At 45.7% G+C, this 27,808-nt stretch overlaps 1 protein-coding gene across 11 annotated transcripts in view; it reads right to left on the bottom strand.

Moving 5' to 3' along the window:
- PRR5 (proline rich 5) overlaps window positions 1–27,808 on the bottom strand; it is a 175,182-nt gene that overhangs the window by 108,076 nt on the left and 39,298 nt on the right. For 7 of the 11 annotated variants that reach the window (XR_009461857.1, XM_006258310.4, XM_019493169.2 and 4 more), the window contains one exon: window positions 540–801. The exons of 1 other annotated variant lie outside the window; for it this stretch is intronic. Coding sequence is in view for 9 of the 10 variants with exons in the window: in XM_006258310.4 (XP_006258372.2) it covers window positions 540–670 (131 nt within the window). In the remaining variant the exon portion in view is untranslated. The remainder of the gene's footprint in view (window positions 1–539; window positions 802–27,808) is intronic. 3 more of the 11 variants (XM_006258311.4, XM_019493173.2, XM_019493170.2) reach the window with 1 other exon arrangement.

Raw genomic sequence — 27,808 nt, 5'->3', positions numbered from 1 at the left:
AGAATATTTTACTCTATTTTTTGACAAGCAGTAACAGACTTAACATGTATACATACAATAAGCATTTATACATACGATATTTACAGCAAGTAAAACAAGTAATTTCCTTTTAATTCCAAAGCACATAGAAAGGAGAGTAAGGAAGAATGCATTCTTTTTTTAATGCAACAAAATCAACCCTGAGCTAAGATATCTAGCAAGAGCCATGTTTGTATCTTGGTCCTTTAAAAGAGTCATTTCCTGCCAGAATGAAGTGCAGGCTGAGCCATTTGCAGGAAAGGATAGTCTATTTTCTATAAGTATTCAGAGAAAGATTAACGGCAGCTAGAAAAAAGCTGCTCCTGTTTTTTTACTGAAAGTAAACCCTAGTACATGCAATGTATCATTGCAGAAACCTGGAACATTGTCTACTTCGTCATCTGGGATTTTCTTCCCAGCAATGCAGCCTGTATAGGAATGTAAGAGATGATAATTATGGTGTTAATTATGCCAGCTGCCATGGGGAAGCTTTGAGGTAAGTACAACATGCAAAAACTTACCTGTTCCAGGTAGCGTTGGAGCAGGCCCTTCGCTGCTGGTTCCCTCGCTCATCTAAGGCTGCCTGCTCTCTCTTGCCCAGATCACTGAGGCTGGGCGAACTCATGAACTTCAACCTGCGAAGAGTCCTCATGGTCAAATGTGTGCTTGCGCGTGGCAGCTACAGATACACCATCCTTTTTACACACACACACATGCAGCTGGAGCAGCAGCAGCAGCAGAAGCAATGCGAGCAGTTCTCTCCGTTTGCTGTTCAAAAAGAAACTTAAAAAAAAAAAAGAAGAGAGAACCAGTCTCTACGGAGCACACCTCTGCCAGCAAGAAAACAAACCTTTAATCAGATCAACTCTGACGTCATACCCTGTGGTTAATAATTTCTCCAGTCCTTTTAAAAAAATAAAAGTTGAACTCCTTGCTGCTGCTCTAACACTTTCTGGGCCCCCCTTTTAAACAGCAGCTGCCCAAAAAAGAAATATTTTCCCGCACCCTGACCTCACTAGAAACGATGACTGATTTCAACATGCTGCATGTTCCACCTGTCATGGGAATCACTCCTTTACTCAGCCAACTGTTTTTTTGAGTTTTGTTGGCGCTGGGGGGGGTGGGAGGGGAGGGGGGTGTTCCTCCTCTCTGTCTCTCCCTCTCTCACTTCCTTCTCATAACTGGAAATGAAACCAGAGGGCAACGGACAAAAAAACCCACGCAACCAATACCGACGCACTGAGACTTTATTGGAAAGTTTCACAGCTACCCTGCCACGTTAAGACGTTTACACATGCTCACACATGCACACATACATACACTACTATTTGCCTCAGAGGCTGTTTAAGCTGAAAATGTCTGATAAGCCACAAGAGTGAAAATATAAAAAAGAAAAAGAAGGAAGTAAATAAATAACAAGTAGAAGCTGGTGTTTTCATTTTTAGGAATTTCAAAAGCTAAGCAGAGTTTAAAAAAGGTTTGTTTCTTTTTCTTCTTTTTTTTTTTTTAATTCCTTGGACTTTTTTTTAAAATCAAGATAACAGATCTACAACTTGGGACTCTACTGGACTTAATTTAATGTTGGAAGATTTTAGCTAGCATCTGACCTATTGAGACTTTCAAGAATTTGCTTGGAAATCAGAATGATTGCCTTGTTCCTTTGTCACCAAAGCAGTGAGCTCAATACCTTTCTAATGACTTAAACCACCCCCCCTCTAAACATCAGGTAGAATGTGCAGAAGGTGAGCACTAAGGCAATATTTGGAATCAAACTGTTGCACTCTGGGCACATCTACACAAGATGCTAATTGCACAATAGTCGAATAACATTGTGTAGTAGCACATCACAGCACAGACAGAGCTGATACACTACTGTGCAGTGGCATCACCAAAAAGGTGTTCGCCAACACTACTGCACAGTAACTCCAATTACTGCGCATTTATTTAGTACTTGATTATAAAAGTACTAAATAAATGCACAGGAACCACTGAGCAGTATTGTCTCGTGTAGATGCGACCTCATACTCCTGCTAGTAGACCCCTGCAGTCTACAAACAGTTTGATTGGAACCAGGGCTACTCAGTGAGTAATACTCTCAGTATTTCGACCTTCGTTTTGGGATAAATTCTCACAGAATGTACTTTATTTTTTATTCCATCTGTTTTTCTTGTGTGTTAATTGCTGTTGCTCAGGTTTTGGATACATTTAAGTATATGAATGTTAATAACAATAACCCAAGTTAGAGGAGTGAATGTGATTTTTACATTCATGCCTGCTACCCTAACTGAATTCGTAATTTAAAAAAAAAAAAAAAAAAGTCAAAAAACAATATTTTTCCCCTGCAATTTGGTTGTTCTGGGCATACAAATGTGTTTCTTTCAGAATTTACATCCTTGAGTCCTGTTGTTCAGGGGAGCAGGCTGTTGTTCCACTTAGGAAAAAACACCCATTTTATCTGGAGCACTATTAATGGGGTTACCTTAATACTGGCTGGCCTTCCTGTCCCCAAACCCTAAAGTATAGGAGATAACCATTATAATGTATAAAACATAAAATTTCCCTTTTAAAGGGAACTAGAATGCCATAGAACCTATCTAAGGACAAAGACATTGTTATACCTAGTCTCCTCCAGATGTTTACACCCCTCAAACAAACCAATAACAATCCACTCCGTAAAATGCAGAAAAAGAAAGCACACAATATATCACTGTATTCTAAGGAATGAGATGCCTTCCACAGCATACAAATCAGTGACCAGAAATAGACACAGCAGACACTTATTTTTTTAAAATGGGATGAAGGATACTGAATTTGATTGGACATACACTGAGGAAAATAGGAGAGCTTAACCCAATTCAAATTGATAGGGGATTTCTAGTAAATTGGGAAGGAAGAAAAATATGGTTCTGCTCTATTTAATGAAACAACCAGCTGATAAACCAGTAAAATAAACCAGCAATAATAGAATTTCATCCCATTTCCATTTATCTCCTGCTTCAATGGTAATCATTTTCTGCTACTGACATGTTGTGATTATGATCGGTTTTATAAAAGTGTTATTTTAGTGGATTAAATCTTTCTTGAGATTTTAACTCTTTTGCCCTCTTGACAGCCCTGGAGAGCTTGCAAGTATCACACTGATAATTCCAATGTATTTGTGATTCTCTTAACAGTAATTTTTAAGCTCTTCTTTCAATAGCTCATGCTCTTCTTCCTTTCAATGCTTCCTAAACTGAGCAGAACCCAGTGCCTGTGATATCTTTTCAACTGCTGTAAGAGATAGTAATGAAAAAGCAGTCTCTGCCCTTGCCCTCAGAAACACAGAGACCTGGGAATGTGTTAATAGAGAAGAAAAAGATCTTTCGTTCTGTAACTTCAAATTCCACACTGATAGCTAGACTACCTCTACTCCCATCCATCAGCAAATGGCCTCAGCTTTTCAGTACCAAATTCCAGGTTTGTGCCACACAAAGCACCCATTTCTACTTCCTGTGCACTTGCCTCTACACAGTAGCAGTGGTTTTGTTTGTACTACTTCTTCCTCCCACCTCCAGTTCCACTTGATCAAATGTTGACTTACAGATAAACTACTTTGCTTTCAATAAAGATTGCTTACATTCACAACAACAGAATGATACTTTGTGCTCACATGGTGCCTTTCATCCCTGGTCTCAATTGGTTTAACAAGCATTAATTCAGCCTCAAGTGCCTTTGGGTAGGAGGAGTTATTATACCCATTTACCATTTAAAATGAAGAACAGATATGTGACGTGACTTTTCCTAAGTCACCAAGTGAATCAGTGGCAGAGGTGGTAGAACCCAAGAGCTCAAACTCCCCATTCTATTCTCTGATCACCAGCTGGCTCTGGGACTGCATGCTGGGAAGTGCACACAAATGCCTGGGATTAGAGGCTAACAGGAAAGGAGCTGGTCAGGGGTGACAACCTACAGAGCTCCTCGGCAGACTTTGAGAGAGAGAGGTTGTGAGGCCTCCATGGTTTCACAACCCCTTCTTCAAAGAGAACCCCAACACACTATTAAAGGGTTAAAGGGATACAGAGGTAAAAATCAAGGACTTTCTGAAGAGTTAAGTGCTGCTCAAAAGGCAGGAAGAAAGTACCCAAGTTAAGACTGAGACAGGGTTGTGGACTCACTAATGAAAAAATGCATGCATCTTAAATATAGCCAGTAATACCACTTAGCCGTCCTGTAATGATGGGGGTGGGGGGTGGTAAGTGGGGCATTAGCCCCAGGAACTGCCCAAGGTGGGGAAAGGACGCATCAAAATGGATCGTGGGGTGCACCTCACCCTCCCATTCCCCTCCTTCCCACACCCTGCATCCTCCCTGAAACGGCTCCAGCTCTGGCAGTGGGTAAGTCAGGACAGCAATGGTGATGCGTGGTGCAGGAGCAGATGCCAGAAGTTTGGTGCTGCATGGGGAGATGTCACCTTTTGTTGCTACCCATAACAGGTGTTTACGTGGATGCTGTACATGCATCCTTGTGGCAAAAAAAAAAAAAAAAAAGGAGATTACATCTCCCCTCCTAGGACCAAAACTCTGACTACTGCTTCTGCTCAAGGGAGCAGTATCCCCCAGTTATGTCTCTGCCACTTAGCAGTTTATACAGTACTAAGTGCCAAGGCTCCAAAATACTCATGTCATTGATTCAAACCCAGACCTCGACGTCCTGGATCCCAGACCTGGAGACCAACAGTTAAGTGATTTGACCATGTGAACATGATCACACAGGAATCTGGTGGCAAAACAAATAGAATTCCCAAAATCCACACTCCCAGCCCCTTTTTGCTAAGCCAGAATTGTCACATGTAAGAACGAGCCTTACTAGTCTAATCTATGGAAGTCTATTCTTCCTCCCACTGACTCTTGATGTGTGAACTCTGGGGTCCAGGAAAAACCCCAATGAAACCACTGGGGTTCAGCTTTGGCACACATATGCTCATAGTGAGTCACTTGCAGGACTGAGGCCAAAAACCCCCAATTGTGGTATACAGCAATGAGAGCTGTGCAAGTCTACTAAAGAAGGAAAGTGTTACCTTATCCTTGAAGGCCATATTTTAAGTATTACAATATTGCCAATCAAAAAATGTTTATACAAGTACTAAACAGATGCACAGTAATGTCTTGCGTAGACACAGCCTTTGTCTCCAGAGCTTGGGGAGGAAAAGGGTACCCTTTCAGCATGCCCCACCCACTTGCACATACCAAAACCAGACCTGCAGCAGTGAAACTGCTCTGGGAACGTGCCCCAAGGCTGCTATCTACCTGCATTGTGCTTAATAGCAGCTATCAGAGGGTCACATTTCTGAGTTTGGCACATGCAAGCCAGAGCAGAATGAAGCTGGTTCTCAAGAACAGCTCCACTCCCGGAACACTAGGAACAAAGTGCAGTCATATACCTTGGGAGTAGTCAGGTCATGCTCTCCTGATTTTCTTTATGACCACAAGTTAAAAACTTCATTTAAAATAAGAAATAAATAAATCTGAGTTTCTTCACTATTCACATGATTCCAGGGGCTGGGGCATTAACAGCATTCGGAACATCACAGATTTCACAATAAAAGCATGAAAGCTTGCAGCACGGTAAGCATTATGGGCCAAATTTTTTCCTCAAATCTAGGCATGCCCCTGCAATGACATCATAGCATAGTAGCAATTTTGATGTGTGTGTGTGTAGATGAAACTCAGAACAGCATTTGCCTTTTCAGTTTTAGTCACCAGAAAGCTGAATGAAATGTTTTTAAAATTAAATATGGAATGAAGATCATTAATTAATAAAAAGGTAATCAGTTAATAAAAAATATTAATTATTTTAGTTTTTTCCCCAATGGGAGTGTGTGTGGGGGGGCGGGGGGGCGGAGGTGAGGGAATCCCCCTGGAAATCTTCTGTACAAAGAAAGAACAGACAAATGAACATCACCAACTTGTAAAAACAAATCTAAAACCTCACTAAACAAAGGCTCTCTTTGATTTTGAGACACCAACAAACTTAAGACATGCCACAACATGTGCCAAAACTCAGGAATTAGCCTCCTGAAAATGCATACTTCTTAAAGGCACAGTGCACCCTGCTGCACAGTACATAAGAGGAAAAGGAAAGTGGGAGAGCTTGACTTAGCAGGAAAAAAAAGAGGGTATGAAGAGGAAAGAGGCATGGCTAAACAATTCTTTTGTTGCAGTTTCCCCTTAATGCTCACTCCTTTGTCAGTAGTAGGAAACAAAACAAAACACAACAAAAAATCAAGCATAAAGAAACCAGAAAAATCAAACCTGCCACTGATTGAAAAAACTCCCAACTAGAAATAAAAAGGCTGGTCCTGCTGCATTCTACTATGTCTGGTCTTAGAACTGCTATGGGTTTTGCTAGCTCTCTGCTTCACCTCAGCCTAAACCACAACTCTGCTCCCTAGATGGCACAAGACAACCTGGAGGGTCTCCCTCCCTCTCACACATGCTCAAGTGAGCCGCTGTTACTTGCTTTGGCAAGAACTAAATGACTGTACAGTAACCACCAGTACTGCACATGGTTAGTTTCTGCCCCTACTGTGCAGTTGCTAGTTGTTACTGCATGATAGTGTTGGCACCACGTGCAGCCGATGCTATGGCATCGTAACAATGAGCTACAGCACTGTAGCTCGTCTCTACGACAATGTAGCATCTTGTGTAGACGTGCCCAATATGTGGGAAAAGAGACTGCAGAGGCAGCAGACCCATTCTAGAGGAAAATGAGCTCACGAAGGACCCTCTCTACTGAGGTCGACAAGGGGATGACCCCAGGCCACGTTACTTGCAACACCAGTAACTCAACAAAAAATTGACAGGATCTTCACGCCAGTCCAAGTTACTGCAGCTCCACTAAATTCTGGCAACCTTGATATAAACAAAAGAGGATCTGGCTTTGTTGTCCTTAGTTTAGTTAGCATCCATGAGAAAATACACTGAGATTTTGCCAACTACACAGCAAGGTTTCTGGGACATATGGACACTCTTCTCCTTTTTAAGATAAAGGTACTGGTTATGTGTAAATGAACAGCTCTGCAAACTCTATTGAGGGATATGATTTTAATCCAGTAAATCAGCATTAGGATTTGCTGTAAAAAAGAGAAACCTGAAAGTTCCTTTTCTAGCTCTGGCACAGATTCCTACAGCTTTGTACACTCATTTCACCTTTTTCTCTCAAGTTTCCTCATGTGTAAAAGGGGGAACACAGACTAGCTTCACAGGATAACTGAGAATTGCCCTAAATCCTTAACACTTTTCAGCTAACTTTTTAAAGTGCATTTTACAATTTACAAATGAGGAAATGGGAGGCAGGATGCTTATGATCATTCCCACTTATTTGAAAAAAAAAAAAAAAGGGGGGGGTCATTATTATTTTTAGCAGTAGCAGAGCATTATTAAGAATGAAAGAACAATGTAAATGTATTAATACAAGACAGTGAGTTCAGAAAAACATGAATATAAGTATATGATTTTTAAAATGTAATAAATCACCATGAAATCAAATCTTTACTGCTCAATACCAGTGACTGTGGGGTTGATCCCACACTTACTGAAGTCAGTAGCAAATCTGCTTGTCAGTTTGGTGAAAGCTCAGGGCCTATATGAGAAAATTCCTTAATAAGGTCAACATTAACATTCTGGCTTGCTATGGGGTAACTTGGCATTTGTAAACTACAGGGCATGTCAGTTATGCACTAGGGACTGCTGGCAAGTGTGGGCTGTAAGGCACTGAGAGTTAGCTGTCAAGAACAAAGACAAGCACCTGCAACAGCAACTTACAGACAGTGATGACACCATCAGGTCTTACTGCTTCTCCCAGTTTTTACTTTAGGAAGTCCCTTACCCACGTCAGTTCACCGTGGCTACATACAGACAGTCAAAAAGCCCAAGGCTGAATCAACTCAATCAAAGCTGGGGGTGGGGGGCACTAGAGGATGCCTCCCATCCTGTTGGTGACTGCAGAGGGCACCAGGGCTCAATCCTGATTGGCTGCCCAGAACATGTCCCCCAACCCTGTTGTCCCCTCTAGGGAGGAACAGTTCCTACAGCCCCAGGACTGCCCAGATCCCCATGCCTCAATGGGGGTTCCCCACTATGGTTCCCCCCAGCCTTTCCCCCCAGTGCACGGGGAGGGGTCCTCTCTCCCACACATCAGTATGGTACCACAGGCTTGTCCCACTCCCACATGTGGGCAAGGAACACTCCCTCCAGCCCAGGGCTGGCTAGATCCCTGCACCTCAGTGGTGGTTCCCTGCCCCTGTGCCTTGCAGACCCCACCTGGGGGACCAGTGCTGGGCCAGATGGGTGCATTCACCCACCTCCCACCCCTCGGAGGCAAGGGCAGCTGGCGAGGTGGCAGGACTGGAGGGGCAGGGGGTTAGGGGAGGGGCTAAGGGATCCCAGCCCTGCTCTCTTGCCTACAGGAAGCCCCTTCTCTGTGCCTTGCGGACCCAGCTAGGGGGCTGGTGCCAGGCTGGGTGCGTGCATTCCCCTGTTCCCCAACCCCATGGAGGCAAAGGTTGCTGGTGAGGGGGCAGGGCTAAGAGATCCCAGCCTGGCTCTCTGGGGTGTGGGGGGATAGGGGGGTTAAAAAGCCCTGAGGAAGGTGGTTACCTACCCACTTTGCAGACCCCAGCTGGGACATCTGGTGCTGGGCCAGGTGGGTGCATTCCCCGACTCCCTCACCCCTCAGAAGCAAGAGCAGTTGGTGGGGCTAAGATGATTTCAGTTGGGCTCAAGGGGCTGGGGGGGAGGGGGCAGTAAGCCCTGTGGAAGGTGCTTTCCCTCCCTTGTGTTGTGCAGACCTGAACTAAGGGGTCTGGGGTCTGTTCCCCTGCCCTCTATTCCACTGTGTTGACAGGTACAGGCAGAGGCTAGGGAACAGGGGTGGCTCCTCCCCTCTGCCTCACCTCTGTGATAGCAGAGGGGAGGAGCCACTCCTGTTCCACTGGAGCAGACAGCACAGCCCAGGCCTGCAAAGCATCCTGGGATGCTGGGGGACTGACTTAATTTGAATCGGGAGGGAACCTGGGACAGAAGTTTCAAAGCCCAGTTTGAACTAAATTAGTTAAATCTGATATTCCATCCATCCAGAATTTATCTTAAACCATGTTTGGCTATTTTGAAAGTGGTGTATGTGCATTGAATGTTTGTTTGGTTACCGGTTTAAACTGGTTTCTGATTACTTAACCCAGCTTAAGTGTAACTTCTGTCCCTAGCCTGCCAGTCCAGGCCCTTGACAAGCTCTCCCTCACAACCTCTACTCTTTAGCTTCACTCAACCTTCTCTTGTACTTTTTCTTTACTCATTTCCCTTCTGTTTCCTCTCCCTTCCTTGGTCTCTCCTGTTGGCTAGTTTTTTCACAACAAAAAGAATTTAAAACAAAACAGGGAAAATTGCAGCACTAAAATGAGATTTGCAAACTATTATGCAGCTTGATCTAAGTCACTTGCAGGACTGAGGCCATGTTGATATTACAGCCCTCCCTGCCTTGTTAGTTCAGAGTAAAAGGGATCCTTTTTTATTCTATTTGTACAATGCCTTCCCCAAAAGGGATCATAATCTCATTGCATTTCCTATGCACAAATTTAAATGCAATACAAGATAAAGCCTATAAAAAATCCTTCCCAAGAACTTCCACCAAATTCCCTGATATTCCATTAGTAACAGTTTCTGGTTGATATTTAAAGTGATATTTAAAGTAGAATCCAGTATCTTGTTATTATCTTGCTCTTATCCTCCAAAAGATATTTTGACTAAGTAAGAAACCAACCAAGTACCAAAAGCTTTTTGCTTAAAGCATACCATTATGCTTCAGACTCAAATAAAAACTATTTCCACCAAAAGGCAACCCCGGTAGCATTTATCTCTGCTTATTGCTTTATTATATTTTGTGTGTATTGAAATAGGACTGTCATTGGAATACGCATGCTGGAGGAAGAAGTAAAGATCAATGCTCAGTGCGGTATCCTTGCCATTTGTAATTCTCATTGCCACCTTTAACTTGAATTACCAGCAAGAGCTTCATTTTATACAAGTACTGAGCCTCTAGGTATCAGCAGTTCCAGATCTCTGCTACCCTTTCACCACAGCTACCATAGCATAACCTGTTTTAAACCGTGTAATTGGTAAATGCCCCAAAACAGTCACAAAACTTCACTGCTGAAGAGCAGACAGGCAAGCAAATAAATTTGTGTTATAAATATTTCAGAGTTACGTTCAAATATTTAACATATTCTTTATCTGCTTTTCAAAATGAAAGCAGACTGGAAAATTAATCTTAAAAAGCAACCAAGCTAATAATGGTTAGGCCTTATTTTCAAATGCTGTGTAAATTCTTTCAGAAGTTGCCTGTTATGCATAATTTAACTGCATTTCTTTACATTCTGACCTTCATGTGGTAACTAGACTTTACAGTTCTGTCTCCTCCAGTTACATATGGTACAGTGGCTTCCAGATCTGTGAACCCTGGGAGAACAGAGTGGTGCGCTATAAAGCACTATTTTTCTTGTATCCAATTATTTCCAATTCAAGGTCTTCCAAGAATGCTTTTATTGTCTTGGAAGGTCACCAAGATAAAGAGTTCACTTTGGTAACTTCGAATTTCTAATATGTTGCAGTGGTACCTGGGAACTTATAACATTACAATCACAAGGTAATCTGACTTCACTACTAACATGAATCAGGCTTCGAGATAAATGTATTGCTGTCTCCCCCAGAAATCTATGTAGGGCAACATGGGACTGACCAATGGAAGGGGCAGCACTGCTTTTTTATTATTATTTTGCATTTTTGATTGAGTCTCTTTGTCCCCGCTATGCTGTTATTTTAAAAGTACCGTGGCTCTTTAGAACAAAGCGGAGTTCTGTAAGAACCACAAAAGGCTGGCTATCGCGCTGAATTGACTCCTTATAAGGCACATCATGTCCCTTTGATGTATAAAAAAAATCTTTTTACATGGCAAAGCTACATTTTGGCATGGAATGCAGCCTATTAGAAACATACAGTTGAAATTAAATTCACCTTGAAACTGAAACAGAACATTTTAAAACTTGCCAATGAGGTCAAAATAGAAGCCAAAAGCTGTGTAGTGAGCTTCTGTGGCTCTGGCAAACTGGATGTGTTGTGCCACGTTTTAAAGTGATGACCTTATACAAGCATTTTAGTCAAAGGACGTTATACATCTGCATGAATTTACCATACCTTAACATATATAAAGATATGTCAAAACAAAATCACATATTCGTGTGCCAAGCATCTGAAATAGCAAGCATAAGAAAAGTAGTCACTACCCAAGTGATTTTAAACTTCCCTGTTTTAATCTGTCAACTCCTTTGACGTCATGAGATCAGCAAGTCCTAGTGTGAGTGATGCCTCATTATAAACACCGTAGAAGACCAAGGAAAGACTACATCTCAGAAGATCAGGTAAATACTGTAATTTTCCAAAACAACATAGTAAGGTCTGAACAAAATTCTTTTTAACCTCTTGGATATCTAATTATTTTTCAGTTTCCACAATTATCTAAGTTTTCTCCTTAAACTATAAGCCAGTCTCAAGCACCAATCAAACATTACAGTGTCTGTGACATGAGTCTAGTATATACTGAGATGTCATTTTGAGCAGAAATCAGCACTGACATGAGAGAAATAGGAAAAAGGATTTTTTTTTTTTTTGGATAAAAACACAGATCTCCAAACTTCTCATTCCATGTCTCCCCCTCTCACGGAAAACATCCAAGGAAGGAACCCTAATGTAGTGGCAAAAATACTATACGGTTTTCCTCTCAAAGTTTTACTTACTTTGTTCCACCAGGCAAGAAATGATCAGCTAAGTGGTCAAGGTCATTCCAAGCTCTATAAACATCAGTACCTTCAGAGAGGTGGAGGATTCTCTCAGGGCACAGAGTCATCCACACTGAAGATCTCCTGTCTTCTACTCCCATGTACAGCCAGGAACTGTATGTCTGTCGGGCTTTGCATTGTCCTTTCAAAGGGGCTCTCTACCCATAAGAATCTCAGGCTACATTAATTCCTACCCAAAATACCTCAGGTGCTATAACTATCAGTGAGTCACAGGCAGAGTTCTCACAGAATCCAGCCTAGATTCAGGCTGGGATGCAAGGTATTTCCAGGGTCTGAGGCTCTAGAACAGTGGCTCTCAACCGTTTTTGTATGAGGACCCATTTGTAAACATCGAAGGCCAGTCCCGACCCAGTGCCCCTCACTCCTGACCCACTGCCCTCCAACCCCAGGCTCCTAGTGTGTGGGGCAGGAGATGGGTGTGTGGGGCACTGGGGGAGGGGGCTAGCAAGCCCTTGCAGGCTGGAATTCTGTTAGCCTGCAAAGGAAAAGCCATGGTTTCCAGTGTTTTTCTCCTTTAAAGGAAAATCCATTTTTTAAAGTTTGTTTGCAACCCCTTCATATATTCTTGTGACCCACTTTGGGTTGTGACCCATGGGTTGAGAAACGCTGCTCTTGAATATCCAGCCATGCCGGGGCTTTCAGGCTTGTTGAAATGGAACTGGTAATCAAAAAGCCAATTCAGAGGCCGAATCTCCAAATCTAAATTGAATCAGGAGACCCTTTAATCTTTCCGAATAAAATCAGAACCCTCTGAATCGATACGGAGAGATTCAGAAAGATTTGATGATTCGGACACAGACACAGATTTAAAAGTTTTTTCTATATACCTCAAGGTACCAGGCGGCTCGTGAATACTGAGATGCTGGGGCAGATGGAGTGCCCCACAGGAGGCAGGGGGGTCCCTGGTGTGCTCAGCAGCTGACCCAGACATGGACCAGAATTCCCTCCTAGACCCATGCAGCAACCAGCAGGGGCATGTGTAATAGCTTCAGGTTTTATTCATGTCTTGGTGTTAATGTGGTATATTTGAGAAATGACTTTTAGATTAATATTTTCTATACTACTCAATACTACCCTAAATCTTGAAACAAAAGTAAAAACTCTTATTGGATTCTTTTGGAGCAGAGCTTGGCCACCACAACTGAGAGCTTTTAAAAATCTCACACTGACAGTCCAGAGGCCATGAAGAAAAGTACACACAGCTTGGATTCAGGAGATCTGGACTGTATAATCAGGTCTCTGGCACTGAGCTCCTTGTCTATTGGGAACACGTTATGTGATCTCCTTAGGCTTCAGTGGTCCATCTGTACAATTAAGGAAGAACACTTAGCTACCTTGTTAATGCAGCTGATGTGCCAAGATGAATCAGTCAGCAATTTCACAGAAAATAAATTCCTCACTAAATTACAGTTTTAAGACAAGCCAAATTTTAGGCCTAAATTATTACTGAGTCACATTAATAATGACTTGAATCTGATATATTTTATTAAACAACATCATGCAAATTACATCACAGCATTTAATTTAATCCTGTTTCAAATATTTGTACTTTTTTGAGACGTGTTTTTTATTTGCTATTTAATAGTTGTCTGGTTTTTTTTTTATTTTTATTTTTTAAATCAAACCTGTTGAAATTTAGGAGCCAACCTAAGACTTATGAGGTCTAATAAACAGCTGTTTCAGTTAAAAGTGACTTAATGGAATAAAAAGGCAGAAGGCTGACAAGTACAGCGTACAGCTCTGTTTCTGATGTGGAACAAATGGCTAACATAGACAAGCGGTCTTCCTCCCTGGATGTCCAGGAGCCCAACGCATAAGAAAGACACCTCTCTCCTCCATTCAGATAGTGATCTTGGATGCAATGACAGAAGGGGTTACTAACTTTGTGCTCATGAGGTTGAGGGGGTGGGGGAGAGGGGCAGGACTATGAGGAGCGCAGGTTCAGACCGGTCTTCTTCTTCCTTACCCACAGCAGCTGGCCAATCATAAAGGAAGGGTAAATCTCCTTCAAAAAATTAAATGAAATGACTTCTCCCAAAGAGTAAGAGGGAAACAGGGCAGAACACTAACCCTGAATCATCATTCGTTGTCTGCCTTCCCGTGGGGTCACTGCTGTTATATGTTACCCGTTAATTCTGGGCAGATCACACCTTATAATCTACCCCAAAGCAAAGAACGCAACATAAATGTCCATGAGAAGGGAGTTTCATCTTCTTTTTGGCAGTTCTTTAAATGCGACTCCTCTATGCTTCAGTGAGCATGTGGCAAATTAGTAAAAGCTCTTATCACTTCTTTTCATTTTTGCTTTCTTTAAAATTCTTTGCAAATTGGTCACAATTTGGGGTTGGAGATAAGAATAATGCTGTTATGCAATTATTTTCTTATTGAAAAAAAAAATCAATAAGAAAAAAAGTCATTTCTTTGAGACACAGCCACTACAAACAGTCTGCTCAATGAGTCAGAACAGCTAGGTGAATTAACAACTTTCCTAAAGTAGTCACAGGTTTCAGATTAGTGATGATAAACATCAAAAGGTTCAGGGAGCTCAGTCAAATGAACATCTAAAACAGGGGTCAGCAACCCCCGGGACATGTGCTGAGCATGGAACGTGAGGCCATTTTCCTCAGCACACGTTGGGGCCGGGGCTGGAAGGCAGCAGCTGTTTGCAGCCTCCTGGTTGCAGCCAGCCCCAGCTCTGGGTAGCTGCTGACAGCTGGGAGCCTGGACTGCTTGCTCTCAGTCAGTGGCTGGGAGGCTGCAAGCCCTGCTGAGAGCAGCCCAGGTACCATGGCTGGCAGCAGCTACCCCAGAGCCTGAGCCGGCTGCAGTTGGGAGGCTACAAACAGCTGCTGCCTCCCTGGCCTGGCCCCAGCACCAACGAGTGCAGTTCCGGCACCTGCTGCCTTCCCGGAGTCCAGGGCTGGGAAACAGCTGGAGCCAGGCAGGGGTGGGAGGGCAGCAGCTGTTTGTAGCCTCCTGGCTGCAGCCAGCCCAGGTTCTGGGTAGCTGCTGATAGCTATGGAGCCCGGGCTGGTCCCAGCAGCCGGCTGGAAGGATGGAAGCCCTGCTGCAAGCAGCCCTAACTCTGTGGTTATCAGCAACTACCCAGAACCTGGGCGCTGCTGCCACCCCAGCCCCGACCCCAGCTGCCTCCCAGCCCCAGAACCGGCCTCGGGGAGGCAGCAGGTGCCAGTGATGCTCCCCGCTGTGCTGCCCTTGCCACTACTTCTGCAGAGCAGCGTTGAAACCCGGTGCAGCAGGGCACTGCAAGGGGCACAGAAAGCTGCCTGCTGCTCCAAGCTCCCCACTGCCCTGGCCACACTTCCCCTGCAGGCGGGGGCAGCAGTGAGGGGCACAACCTGCATGCTGCCCACGCTGCTCCCATGCACACAAGGGAAGTGTGACCCAACAGCACAGAGCTTGCAGCAGGAGGCAGCTTTCTGCTCCCCCGCCTGCAGGAGAAGTGTGGCCAGGGCAGCACGGAGTTCAGAGCAGCAGGCAGCTTTTTGCACCCCCCACTGTGCCCTGCTGCACTGGGTTCCAATGCTGCTCTGTCGAAGCAGTGGCAAGGGCAGCACAGTAGGGGGCATCACTGACACCTGCTGCCTCCCCAGAGTCTGGGGCTGGGAGGCAGCTGAGGCCAGGGCAGGGAGGCAGCAGCTGTTTGCAGCTGGCCCAGATGCTGGGTAGCTGCTGATAGCCATGGAGATTGGACTGGGGGGCATGGGCACGAGCAGGGCTGGGGGGCAGGAGTTTTGGGTGGGAGGCACGCGGCAGCAGGGCTGGGGGGCAGGGGCATGAGCAGGGCTAGGGGGAAGGAGCACAAGCAGGGCATCTTGCCATATACCCTCTGCTCTCGTTTTCTTTTTCTGTTATACTGGCACTCTGGCACCTTCCAAGGTAGGCACTGTGGGTTTTTTCGGCACTCCGGCCAAAAAACGTTGCCTACCCCGATATAGAAGCTCCCAAAGCTTACCGGAATAGGGCCTTAAGCCTGCAAGGCACCCACTGAAATCACTGGGTGTTTTGTTTGAAAACGGATAACAGAAACAGATTCTGCATAAATTTTTGTTACTAGAAATCACATAAGGTCAAAATTCTGGAACAGTTTGGTTTTCCGTGATCTTAACCAGGGTATACATATGTTAAGATTAGCCCTTTTCATGGCATTTTGGTTCTTCTTGTCATGACCCAAAGGGTATGATTTTGTGGGCGCTTCGGCACTGCAGAATTACTTCCCGCCACGAGGAGCTTTCTTTGCACGGTGCAATTCTCAGTTGCATAAAGAAAACCCCGATGCAAAGGAGTTCCCGCCACCCGTATGCAAATTTGTGTCCCACTATTGGCTGTTTCTAAATTATTCCCACGTGGCAGCTAGCGATTGGCTTGCTAGCCGCATAAGAGGCTTGAGCGGTTTCCGCCCAAGTTGGAGGAGGAGAAGGAGGACTTCACATCTCATGCAGAACTTTGAGCACGCTGCAGAGTGACTTTGAAGATTTCTGACTCGTGGCTGAGCTAATCGATAGTCTGATCAACTATCGATTTTCTCCCCATCGCCGAGCGCCATCCCTCGACGTACCCTTTTCCCTGCCGGCTTGGTTCATGTACGGATTTGCTGGCCTGAGTCTTGCCAGCTGGAGCAACTCGTGTGATTATTTAAGCGACCGGACCACCCGAGTCGCGGCTAGTAGCGGCGTAAGTAAAGCTTTTTGCAACCAATACGTTTTGTCTGCCTCTCCATTCACCAGCCCACCCAACTACCGAGCAATTTCTAGATCACCTCAAGTCGGCTCCGGCCGTCTGAGACATGGCAACGAGGATGGTATCCGGGGAAAGCACGATGGAACTAGAATTAGTTAAGAACTGCCCTTGGCGCAGTGGAAAATGCCAAGTAGAGAACTTCATGGAATTGGAGATGCATATAGCTTACCACCAGGCGGGCGGAACGGGTGAGATGTTTATCAGCGGATGCCTTTCGCTGAAGGAAGAAGAGGGAGCTTCCAAGGACAGAGCCCCAAGAGAGAGGGAAGTGTATCTTCACCCCACGGCATTCGGGTGTATAATGAATGATGAGCGGGTCCTGTTTAGGCCCCTCGACACTGTGTCCCTCGCCAGAGTCAACCTGGCAGGCGTGGTAAACCCGACCCTCACCCGGGAGTGTGCCCGTTGCCTAAGATGTGCTCGGGAGAGTAAAGAACCGGTGCCGATCGACCGGTTCGCCCCCTTTGTGCTGGCGTCTAGATTGAGGGGTCACGAGCTTCCATCCGAGCTCCGTGAAGATCTGGAGACAGAGGGACGTGCCGCAGATGAAAGGGTAACCCCAAGATACGACAAGGGGGGAATGCTAACTGCAACTTTTCGTACTGTAACCGATTTAACGCAAAATAATTTAAGTTTGAAAGCCCAGCTGCGTATGGCCGTTCAAGCGGTCAAAGAAGCGGCTGCGAAAGAAAATCTTGAGACGCCACGCCAAGATGGTGCCAAGCAAGAGGGAGACCGCGTGGAAGAACCGGAAGGGTGGAGCTTCGGAGGAACCCGCGAGAGTTCGGCCGGCGACTCCGCCCACCAACGCAGCATCGCTTCCGGCGACCATGCCTTCTTGCCAACAGAAGGGAGAATCGAGCAGAGGAGTGCATCCGCCCCTCCTGCCTGAAACAATAACAGCATCGACTCCCGAAGTAACAGCTCGTCCTGTAGCCATGATCAACCCAGTGACTGGTGCACAAGATGAAGTTTGTGCCACCACCAGTCGCATTCGTGCTTGGACGGAGTTACAGGAGCTGTACAGAGAATCTGAAATGGAATCCGATGAGGCTATAGTCTCATGGCTGGAACTCATGTCCATGGAGTTTGAGTAATCTTCTGCGCCAGTTGTCCCGACTGCATATCCTGATGGAGCCAAGCATATCTAGTGATCGGGAACGTCGACACCTTGACCGAGGCTCAAGGTGCAAGGCATCGCGAATCCGATCTTCCGTCGTTGCCACAGAGAACACCAGAAGAGTGATACATGTTTGGATTTCTCCTACAGCGTTCTGGACTCAATAAGCGGCAACTTCGGATTTTAGGGGACGCAGGCCAATGGCAACTGGCCTATGAGTTAGGTTTTCATTATCTGGAAGAGCTAGACGACGGCTCCTCGATGATTTCATCCAGTTGAGTGTGCAAGAGACGGTTGTCCGGAGTAGCAAACACCTGTATTATATGTTTTAGAAATGATAGTATGGTTCCATGTGAATTTTGTAAATATTAGTGAAATAACTGTTTTAAGAGAATTCTTTTCACAGATCCGGAATTCAGAGTGCGTGGCGGAGAGAAGCCCCAAGAAGGATAACATCATCGGCAGAAGTGAGGACTTGACGCGCGACTTAGCCATGACGCCCACTGAAGCCCTGATCGTGCAGTTTTTTGTTATGAATCTGGTTATGTGGGTATGTATTTGTGCCGGCTATTATTTAATTCGATCCCTGGAGGACAAACTTCTTATGTTAGCTGATTTTGTGTTTATCCGTTTAGTTCAACGACCCGTTATAAGAGCTACTGGAGACCCGAGTGACGAGCATGTGGTATAATTCAGCTGTGCCTTCAGCAAAGGGGGATGTCATGACCCAAAGGGTATGATTTTGTGTGTGCTTCGGCACTGCAGAATTATTTCCCGCCACGAGGAGCTTTCTTTGCACGGTGCAATTCTCAGTTGCATAGAGAAAACCCTGGTGCAAAGGAGTTCCCGCCACCCATATGCAAATTTGTGTCCCACTATTGGCCATTTCTAAATTATTCCCACGTGGCAGCTAGCGATTGGCTTGCTAGCTGTATAAGAGGCTTGAGCGGTTTCCGCCCAATTTGGAGGAGGAGAAGGAGGACTTCACATCTTGTGAAGAACTCTAAGCGTGCTGTGGAGCTTAACGAACCCAGTGTGTGCCTTAAGAAGGATACAGGGGCTTGATCAACCTCTAGCCTCTCCCCATCGCCAAAACGCTATCCCTCGACATACCCTTCCCTGCGCGCTTTCGTGGAGAGTCACCTTTCGGACTCTCATCGTGGTATCCAGAGCTCTTCTCGGGTTATTTCGTCCGGTTGATTCAACGGGCTCACGGTTCTAGAGCTCTCAGCCACCCTTGGACCAGAGTTCGTGGTTAGAACTTTTGTCTGCTCTTCTTCTTTTCTATCTTTAACTGCAACGCAAGCAAGTTTTCCTGCCTGCACCGCGACCATCTACGGTATAAGTAAAATAATCTTTAATCAACCGCTACGCGTCTGTGCCTAATTCTAGTCCGCCGTGCCGAATTCCCCGACCCATGTGCCAGGGCTGCTGGCCACAGCCCACCGTGCGCCCCTGAAAGCCTCAGACCGCTCCCAGCCCGCACACTTCTGTTTGTAGAGCAAGAAGATTAAAAAAAATGAAAAAGAAAGCACCAATAAACTTAAAAGAAAAAGGAAAAGGGAGGCAACCATATTTTCCCAGACCTCCAAAAGGTTAGATTTGGATCTGGTTTTAAGTTCCATCCAGTGATTTGGGGCAGGTCTTGTTTATTCTGAGTTAGTTTACCTATTTTTACTTTAGAATTAAATATAAAAATTGTACTTAAGACACTGCCTTGCAGTAGCCCTTGAAAAACTTCTTTAATCAGATAAACTAGTCCAGCTGGAAAAGAAGAAACTTTTGTCTTATGAGTAAAATAATATTTTCCCCCTATTCTGCAGCTTCTGTACTTCAACACAATGAACTAGTACAGTCTGAAGAGAAGAGGACAGAAAATTGGATATTGAGATAATATATAAATTAAATAAATCCAATCCTCAAGTAATTCTATAAGGACTGAAAAAGATATAGATGACTTTGAACAGGTCTGTATCATCTTGGAGGGAGGTGGCCAGTGGTGTCCTGCAGGGTTCAGTTCTTGGCCCTGTGCTGTTCAACATCTTTATCAATGATTTAGATGAGAATGTGGAAAGCACGCTGGCCAAGTCCTGCAGATGATACTAAGTCATGGGGAAAAGCAGGAATGGTAGGGGATAGGATGCTGATCCAAGCAGATCAGGACAAGCTGGAAAGGTGGGCAGAGCCAAACCAGATTCAGTTTAAAAAAAGGTAAGTGCAGAGTGCTTCATCTGGGGAGAAATAACCAGCAATGTGACTATAGGTTAGGAGGAGATGTCCTGACCAGCATGATGGCTGAATGGGACCTTGGGGTTATGGTTGATCAAAGGATGAACATGAGCAAACGCCATAGTCAACAGAGCTAACGGTATACTGGGGTGCATTATCCAATGCATAACAAGCAGGTCTAAGGAAGTGATACTTCCTCTCTACTTGGCACTGGTGAGACCCCAGCTGGAGTACTGTGTCCAGTTCTGGGTGCTGCACCTTAAAAAAGATGTAAAGAATCTTGAAAGGGTCCAGAGAAGGGCCTGGAGGACAAAACTTATGAGGAAAGACTAAGGGATCTGGGACTGTTCAGCCTGGGGAAGAGAAGACTGTAGGGGATTTGGTGACCATCTATAAATATGTAAGGGGTGAATATCAGGACCTGGGAGAAAAACTGTTCCCTAGGGCACCCCAGGAGGAGAGAAAGAGCGAATTAAAAGCCTGCAGCTGGCCGATTAACAATCTGATTTGCAGTTTTTTAATCTCTACTTTCTGAGGGGGAGGGGACACCGAGCGCTGGGTAAGAACCTCAGTCTTCCCAGAAGCTTGTTTCAATGCCCAAGGGTGTTACCCTGGGGAGGTAGTTTGTCGGCTCCCCCAGCTGCAGTAGCATCAAGTAAAGAGCGAGCGTCACTCTGGGTGTTAGTTAAAAACTCAGAAGTCACCCTCCTGAGAGTACTAACTTTAACTCCCATCAAAGTCATAGCAGGAGAAAAAAACGCAAGTGGGAAAAGGCTCTGCCAAAGTGCACTGTCTGTCTGATTGATTTAGGACACCCGCTCACAAACATATCAGAGGAATTTTAGTTCAAAAGCACACTGCCGCCATTTTCTGCACATTGACATGCATTTCACTGCGTATACAACTGCACACAATGCAGCGCAGTGCGCGTCAGTTTGCAGATGGAGTAGACTTGATTAACCGAGTCTGCTCCAACCCATCGGATCTCCGGCACATTGTGGGATGAAAAGGTAGGTGTAAAATGCCCAGGTTGACCAGAATCTGGAATCAGCTTCCCAAGAAGGTGGTGCAGTCCCCAGCCTTGGAAGCCTTCAAGAGGAAGCTGGACAGACACCTTGCTGGGATCATTTGATCTTTGCTTCAGTGGTATGAGCTGTCTGAGTAGGAAGTCACACTTAAGAAACTCTTCTGTTAAGTTCCAGTTTGAGTCCTGTTTTTCTTTTTCAGGCTGACCCAGCCCACAGCACCCAAAAGATGACTTGTAAAGGCCTAAGGCATGTTTTGTGCCTGGTTTACTGCTCAGTCGACCATGGTCGCACGTAAATGAAATGTGGGGCATGAGTGCATGACACTTTAAAGGGGGTTAAATGCTTTTGCACCACTTTAATGGTGTTGGTGTTTGCACGCGTTGGTGGTGTATTGTGCAGTAATTCCAGCTGCTGTAGCATATTCGGCAGCACAATGCGCCTTAAATGACTTGGGGTGCTACAGCTGCGAAGCGAAGCACCGACTCTGTGCAGCTCAGGGGGTCTGCAGGAAGCCCGTGCAGGCAGCCTGGCAGTAACCCAGAAAGGCAGTCTCCACCAAAGAAATAAAACAAAAAACAACAAAAAGGGTGAGCCTGATTCTTTTTCTCCCCCCACCCCCAACCCACCGGAGCCTGTCTGCCTGCCTGAGCTGCGTGAGGGCCCAGTGCTTCCCGTTGCAACTGCAGTGCCCCCCAGGACCACGCAAGCCGAGTGCCTGCTGGCAGGTGCTGCCGGGTGGGGGGGCTTTGCTGCGGAGGAAAGCATCAGCCCCCCTGCAGCCCAGGGACTGCTCTGCCCGCCAGCAGCTCGCCTTCCCTGTCACTGGAGAGACAGGTAAGTGCATGGGTGTGTGCACGACATGAGGGTTTACTTGGTTCTAAATTGAAGTGGTGTTTTTAAAAACCCACCACTTCAATTTAGGGCCCCCGTTTCATCTACACAGACTCCATGATATCAACAGCTTTCTCTAATGTGCCATGCAGCCAGTAAATGTGCCATGTTATTTTCTGATGCTAATGTTGAGGAATATTTTTGTTCTAAATTTGAACAAGTGTTTCATTGAGAGGAATATATTGGTGGATATTCCAAAAGGAATCAGCACAAAGCATTCAGTAAAGGGTGCTAGCTGAACCACCCTGGCCCTCAAAGACAACCCAGAACACTGTTAGAAACATACCTGTTAGCTCCCAACTAACAAGTGTGTGAGTAGGTCTAAACCACTTCCTCAGGGCTGCTGATGGAAGTTACCATCCATTAACCCACAGTCCACATGAATCAATCCCAAAAATAAGGCCAAAAAACTATGCTGGGGGCCACCCTGCTTCTGCTCACAGCCTGTGCTCACCCTAAGGGCCACTTCAGGGCTTTATTTCTTGACTTCATGCCTGAGGAGCAAGTTTCTTGGCAATGCTCTCAGGAGCACTGTACCAGTAGTACAGACTTTCCCTATATGGTAGGAGCCCTCAATGAAATTTCTCAGGGGGACAGCTAATAAGGAATAACCTGCATAGAAGAGCGATGAGAACAAATACATAGAAGAAGGGGGGACAAGGAGCTCAGGGTTCACTTTAAAACCATTTCAGGTCAGAGGACATTGCTAAGGGAGCATATAAGAGGTTGCAGCTTGATAGGGCGTTTCTACAATATGCATTAAGGAAAGACTATATGATGCAGTGCCATCCAACTGTGTATATTATTAGCATGTATAATTATAATAATAACATTTTAGTATTCCTGATACACTCACCTTCCTCCCTGTCTGCTTCTCTGACTGTGAGCAGAGCACAACTTCCATTTCTTTTATTAATTAGGCTCCGATCAGGCAAACTTGTGCATGTTTGCCTTGAAGCGTGAGACAGTCCCATTGAACAAAATGGGGATTCCTTACACTAACAGTTAAGCACATACATAAGTATTTATAAGGGTCTGACTTTAAAATGTAATCTACTACGAACAGAGCTACATTAGCTAGGCTTCTCTATGCAGTGCCTAGCACAATGAAGCAAGCCTCAGATCCTGATTGAGACCTTTGAATCCCACCATACTGTGAAATAAATAAACAACAGCTATGCATAAAACCATGTAAGTATGTGGGAGTGGAAAATAAGATCATACTATAATACTGCACTTAAAACCACAAGTACCACTCAAGGTCTGTGCTTATTCTATTGCCAACAAGTGAGAAATTACAGTCTTTGTGAGGGAGAAAGCATAACTAACCACAAACTGCTAGGTTTGCAGGAGGAAGCCAGTCTTTTCATAAAGTACTAGTACTGCTACTCAATATACACACACTGACAGGGGGTTCATACTTTACTTAAAGCACAGCATCAAATAATATTCCATTCTGAAACAGCTCCCCTTACCTGTCCGTTATGGTAGTGTTTTTATGGACCATACAAACTGCTGCAGTACAGACATTACTTCCATTAATCATAAAAGAACAATTTTAAGAACCAAAATTTTAAAAGGGAAAACAATACAACAGTGGACTACTTGTCCCAATACGTTCACTATTTAGTTCTTCAGCTACTAACTGGGTTCTCTTAGCAGCAATGTATATCACTGTTGCTATAACTTTATCTTAAACAAATTTAGATAGTATTTTAAAATGTTACAGAGAACAAGACTGACAATTTGAGAACTTCCATTTTTAGGACAGTCTACAAAACAGGATAGGCTTGGACAGCCCTGCTAATCCTTATCAGTGTTCTCCTGCAGCCCTCTTCAGGCAGAACTATCTCCACAGGTGACAGGGTAGTTACTGTCCAGGCTTATTCCATCTTTGACCTAAGACTAGGCACCAGTTGTGATATGGACACTTATCTGCTAGGGTCTGTTTGCTCTGGACAATGCCAATTCATTTCATGTGGGTACCCAAACAGTCATCAACTGTTGAAATCAAAGAATAATAGAAAATTAGGGTTAGAAGGGACCTGAGAAGGCCATTCAACCCCCTGCTCAAAGCAGGACCACTCCCAACTAGATCATCTCAGCCAAGGCTTTGTCAAGCTAGGTCTTAAAAACCTCAAAGGATGGAGATTTCACAACCTCTCTGGGTAACTTGTTCCAGTGCTTTATTACCCTCCTCATGAGAGAGTTTTTTCCTAATATCTAATCTTGCTACAACTTGAACCCATTGTTCCTTGTTCTGCCATCTTCCACCACTGAAAACAGTCTGGCTCAGAGGTGGGCAAAATACGGCCTGTGGGTTGGATCCAGCCCACCAAGCGATTCTATCCAGCCCACAGCTGCCCCCTAAAGCAGAATTATCTCCAGCCTGCGGCTGCCCCTCTGAAGGCCAGCACCTCTCTGTGCTCCATGAAGTAGGCACCAGCTGCAGTGGCAGCAGCCCCAGCTCTGTTTGCTAGACAGTCAATGCCCCTCCCCAGCCCAGCCTGACTCTCCCTGCCCCACCAACCCCAAGGCAGGGGGTGGTGGAAACAGAAAGCTTCTCCCCGGTGAGGCTTCTACCCAGCAACACTGTGACTGTTTGTAGAGGAGAAAGCCCCGCCCCTGGCGAGAGTTGAATAGCAGGTATGGGTCCAACCCAGCATGGGCTAGGGAATCGCATTTGGGTGAAGGGAGCTGGGAGCCATAGGCTGGGGTTTATGCCACCATGTGTGGCTGGCGCTACAACCCAGATGCACACCTGGGACTTGGGCCAGAAGCTGTGGGACATCTGGGCTGGGCTCGGCTCCAATGTGCAATGCCACATGCTGCTGGTATGATGACCCAGCTGTGCACCCAGGACTCAGGCTGGGAGCCATGGGCAATCTGAGCCCTAGGTCTTCGTATGGATGCAGCCAACAACTGTGCTGTGTCCCTACAGGAATTGCACCGGTTCAGCTACTGGCCCATGTGTGCCTGCCCTTTGTGTGCTGCTTCTACTTGCTGGCGCATGTGGAGGGCCAGCTGCTGGTAGTGTGCTGCCCACCTTACCCGTGATTTCCAGGGTACCCGCTACTACCAGCACAACCACCTGCTACCTGGTCAACTTCCCCAAGCACCTGGGCACTGGCTACAGCAAGAACATCTGTATGACCAGTAAGGGCAGAGGCAGGGGCAGGGGCAGGACCAGGACCAGGAGCAAGGGCAAAGGCACCTTGAGATGTGCTCAAAGCCCCACGTGTTTTGGCCCTGGCTGCACTGGTGGCCCTAGGTCAGGGAAAGGAGAGGCACCTGGGCAGCCTCCTGCTGCCAAGTTAGGCAAGGAGCAATCCCTTGATGCCCAGGACAGTGAGTGAGCCATGACATGGTAAGCCAGGCAATGACAGAGGAGAGGGAGAGACTAGGGAGAAAGAGAGGGCAAGCAAGGACAGAAATTGAGAGAGGTACTCTCCAAGTCTGGCCAAGAGTAGCCAGCTGAGACTGGGACAAGACTGAGGGATTGACTTTGAGCTCAGCAGAGGGGTCAGCTAAGATAGGAAGGTGTCAGCATGACCCAGCTTGGCAGTTACAAGCCAGAACCATGCCACCTGCACCTGAAGCTTGTAGTCCTGAATAGTGGGTTCAGAGCTAATAAGTGCAACTAGAGCAAAAGTGGACAGGGAGCCCATCTAGACAAGGACTAAATAATCAAGAGCCTGTTCCTCTGATGAGACGATCCCTAGTCAGCTTGTTCCATCAAGCTGTGAGAGATGAGACCACTGGCAGGGATGAATCAGGAAAGGAACAGGGCATGGCTGACTGGTGCTGTCTTAGTCGGGGGGGGGGGGGGCACATGCCCCTCCTGTGACCAGTCCTGCCGACCTCGCTGCCTGGGGGGATCCCCGTGGCTGATCCCACAATGGCCAATCGCTGTGGATGATTGCTGCAGTCACTTCCGGGAGCTGCAGCGATCGGCCGGCACTTGCAGGGGGAGCACCAGCACTCCCACCTGCTCCCCCCACCTATCGTCTAAGCGGTGAGTGCAGCGGGTCAAGGGGTGCACCGGCACTCCCAGGGGGTGCACGTGCACCCCCATGCACCCCTTACGCATCGCCACTGGAACAGGGTGACCAAACGAAAGACGTTTGAGAGGTCTAGTACTCTTTAGCTATACTTTGGGCAGCATACAAGAGTAAGATATTATTTATAGCTATTATGCAATCACCTCTATATCTACAGTACTCAAAAAAGCATAAATCAAAACAATATTTTTTTAAATAAAATTAAAAGCTTTTATAGCAGATGTTTTATTTTTAGTATATGAGTTGTGTTTTATCTGTATGTTGTTAAAATGATTTCTTCTGAAACATTTTATGTGCATGGCTATCAGCTCAATTAGTTTGGCAGCATTCTCAGGTAGGTCTGATGCCCCTGAAACCTCCACCAATTGGTTAAGGGCAATGGAGCAGGTTGGTAGAGAGGTCACAACCCCTCACTACCTGATAGGTCATACCTGTGTCTCATGGCCTAGGAGACAGAACTTCTGGGGTCCCCAGGATAGGCTATGCACTGTGAGGGTATGCTCTCTGGAGAGGCTGTGTTTCCCAGTCAAGGGGTGGACTTTAAGTCAGGGACCATGTAATGGGGGCAGAGTTTGAATTAATTTGACCAGGATTCTGGGACCAACATGGCAGTGAGAGCAGCAGGGTTTGATGTCAGATGGGTGGGCCTTATGTCATTGACCATGTGACAGTGCAGGACTTCCAGTTCCAAGACTGCAAGTACCCCCACTCTTCCCAAAAGGAGTATTTCTGGGGCAAAAGGAGGGACTTCTAGTGGCAAAGGTCAGGGATTAGAGGTGGGACTTCCAGTCCCAAGATGGTGGTAAGGGGGTGGGGCCAAGCTCCTGACTATTTTTGTTGCCCTCTGCTAGAGTCTTTCCAATTTTTCCATCTCCTTTCTGCAGTGGGGGGCCCAAAACTGGACACAATTCTCCAGATGTGGCCTCACCACTGCCACCTAGAGGGAAATAATCACTTCCCTCAATCTGATGGCAACACTCCTACTAATGCTGCCTCAAATGAAAGGAGCAATATAAATAGAGAGTATTACAAGTACTCTGAAAAGCCAGCAATTAAGTTTACAGGCCCTAGAAGATGAATTCTGGACTTGAGCCACATCCTTACATTGGGCACGAAGCACACCTACAAGGATACTTGACTCAACCAATAACAACCCTTACAGGGTTCCAAAGAGTAATCCCCTCCACCTCTGCAAGCTAATATGGGAGGGCATTGACAACTGGAGCCTGCCTTTTCCCAGGGTAGCTAAATTTTCTGTTAGCAATAAAGATTAAAGGCAATAGCCTTTCAATCTGGGGCACAATAAGGATTATAATTATAGCAGAGGCTACACATGTGAGAAAGGTCCTGTGAGCACTTGCAAATTCATTACCTGCGGTGCACAGATTGGATGCAATCCAGACCCTAAGTCATTTTCTCTCAAGTACACAACCTGTGATGTAGCTGGTTCTTGGTGGACTGCCCAAAGGGCTCAGGAAGGCTCTTTCTCTTCCACAAGGTAGCCGCAATCAGTTCCTAAATTACTTTAACTGTATATAAAAATTATACGCCCAATTTGCCACCCTTATGTTGAACAGTCCTTACAGGCAAGAACAGCCCCCACTGGGACAAGGTAAGAGTTATATATAGAAATACAATCACCACCACTGGAATAAAAGTGCATAGAAGAGGGGCTACAACTGACAATTCCCTCGTATTCTTTGTCTGGTATATTTCGGACTAAAGCATTATACATGGGGTTGTGTTTACATAAAAAGAAAGGCCAGAATATATTTTACAGGAGGAACTTTCAGAGAACAGCATTGTTTTTAAA

The sequence above is a fragment of the Alligator mississippiensis genome, chromosome 4 (assembly GCF_030867095.1).
Source record: "Alligator mississippiensis isolate rAllMis1 chromosome 4, rAllMis1, whole genome shotgun sequence".
NCBI lineage: Eukaryota > Metazoa > Chordata > Crocodylia > Alligatoridae > Alligator > Alligator mississippiensis.
This window is presented reverse-complemented; position numbering and strand designations above follow the sequence as displayed.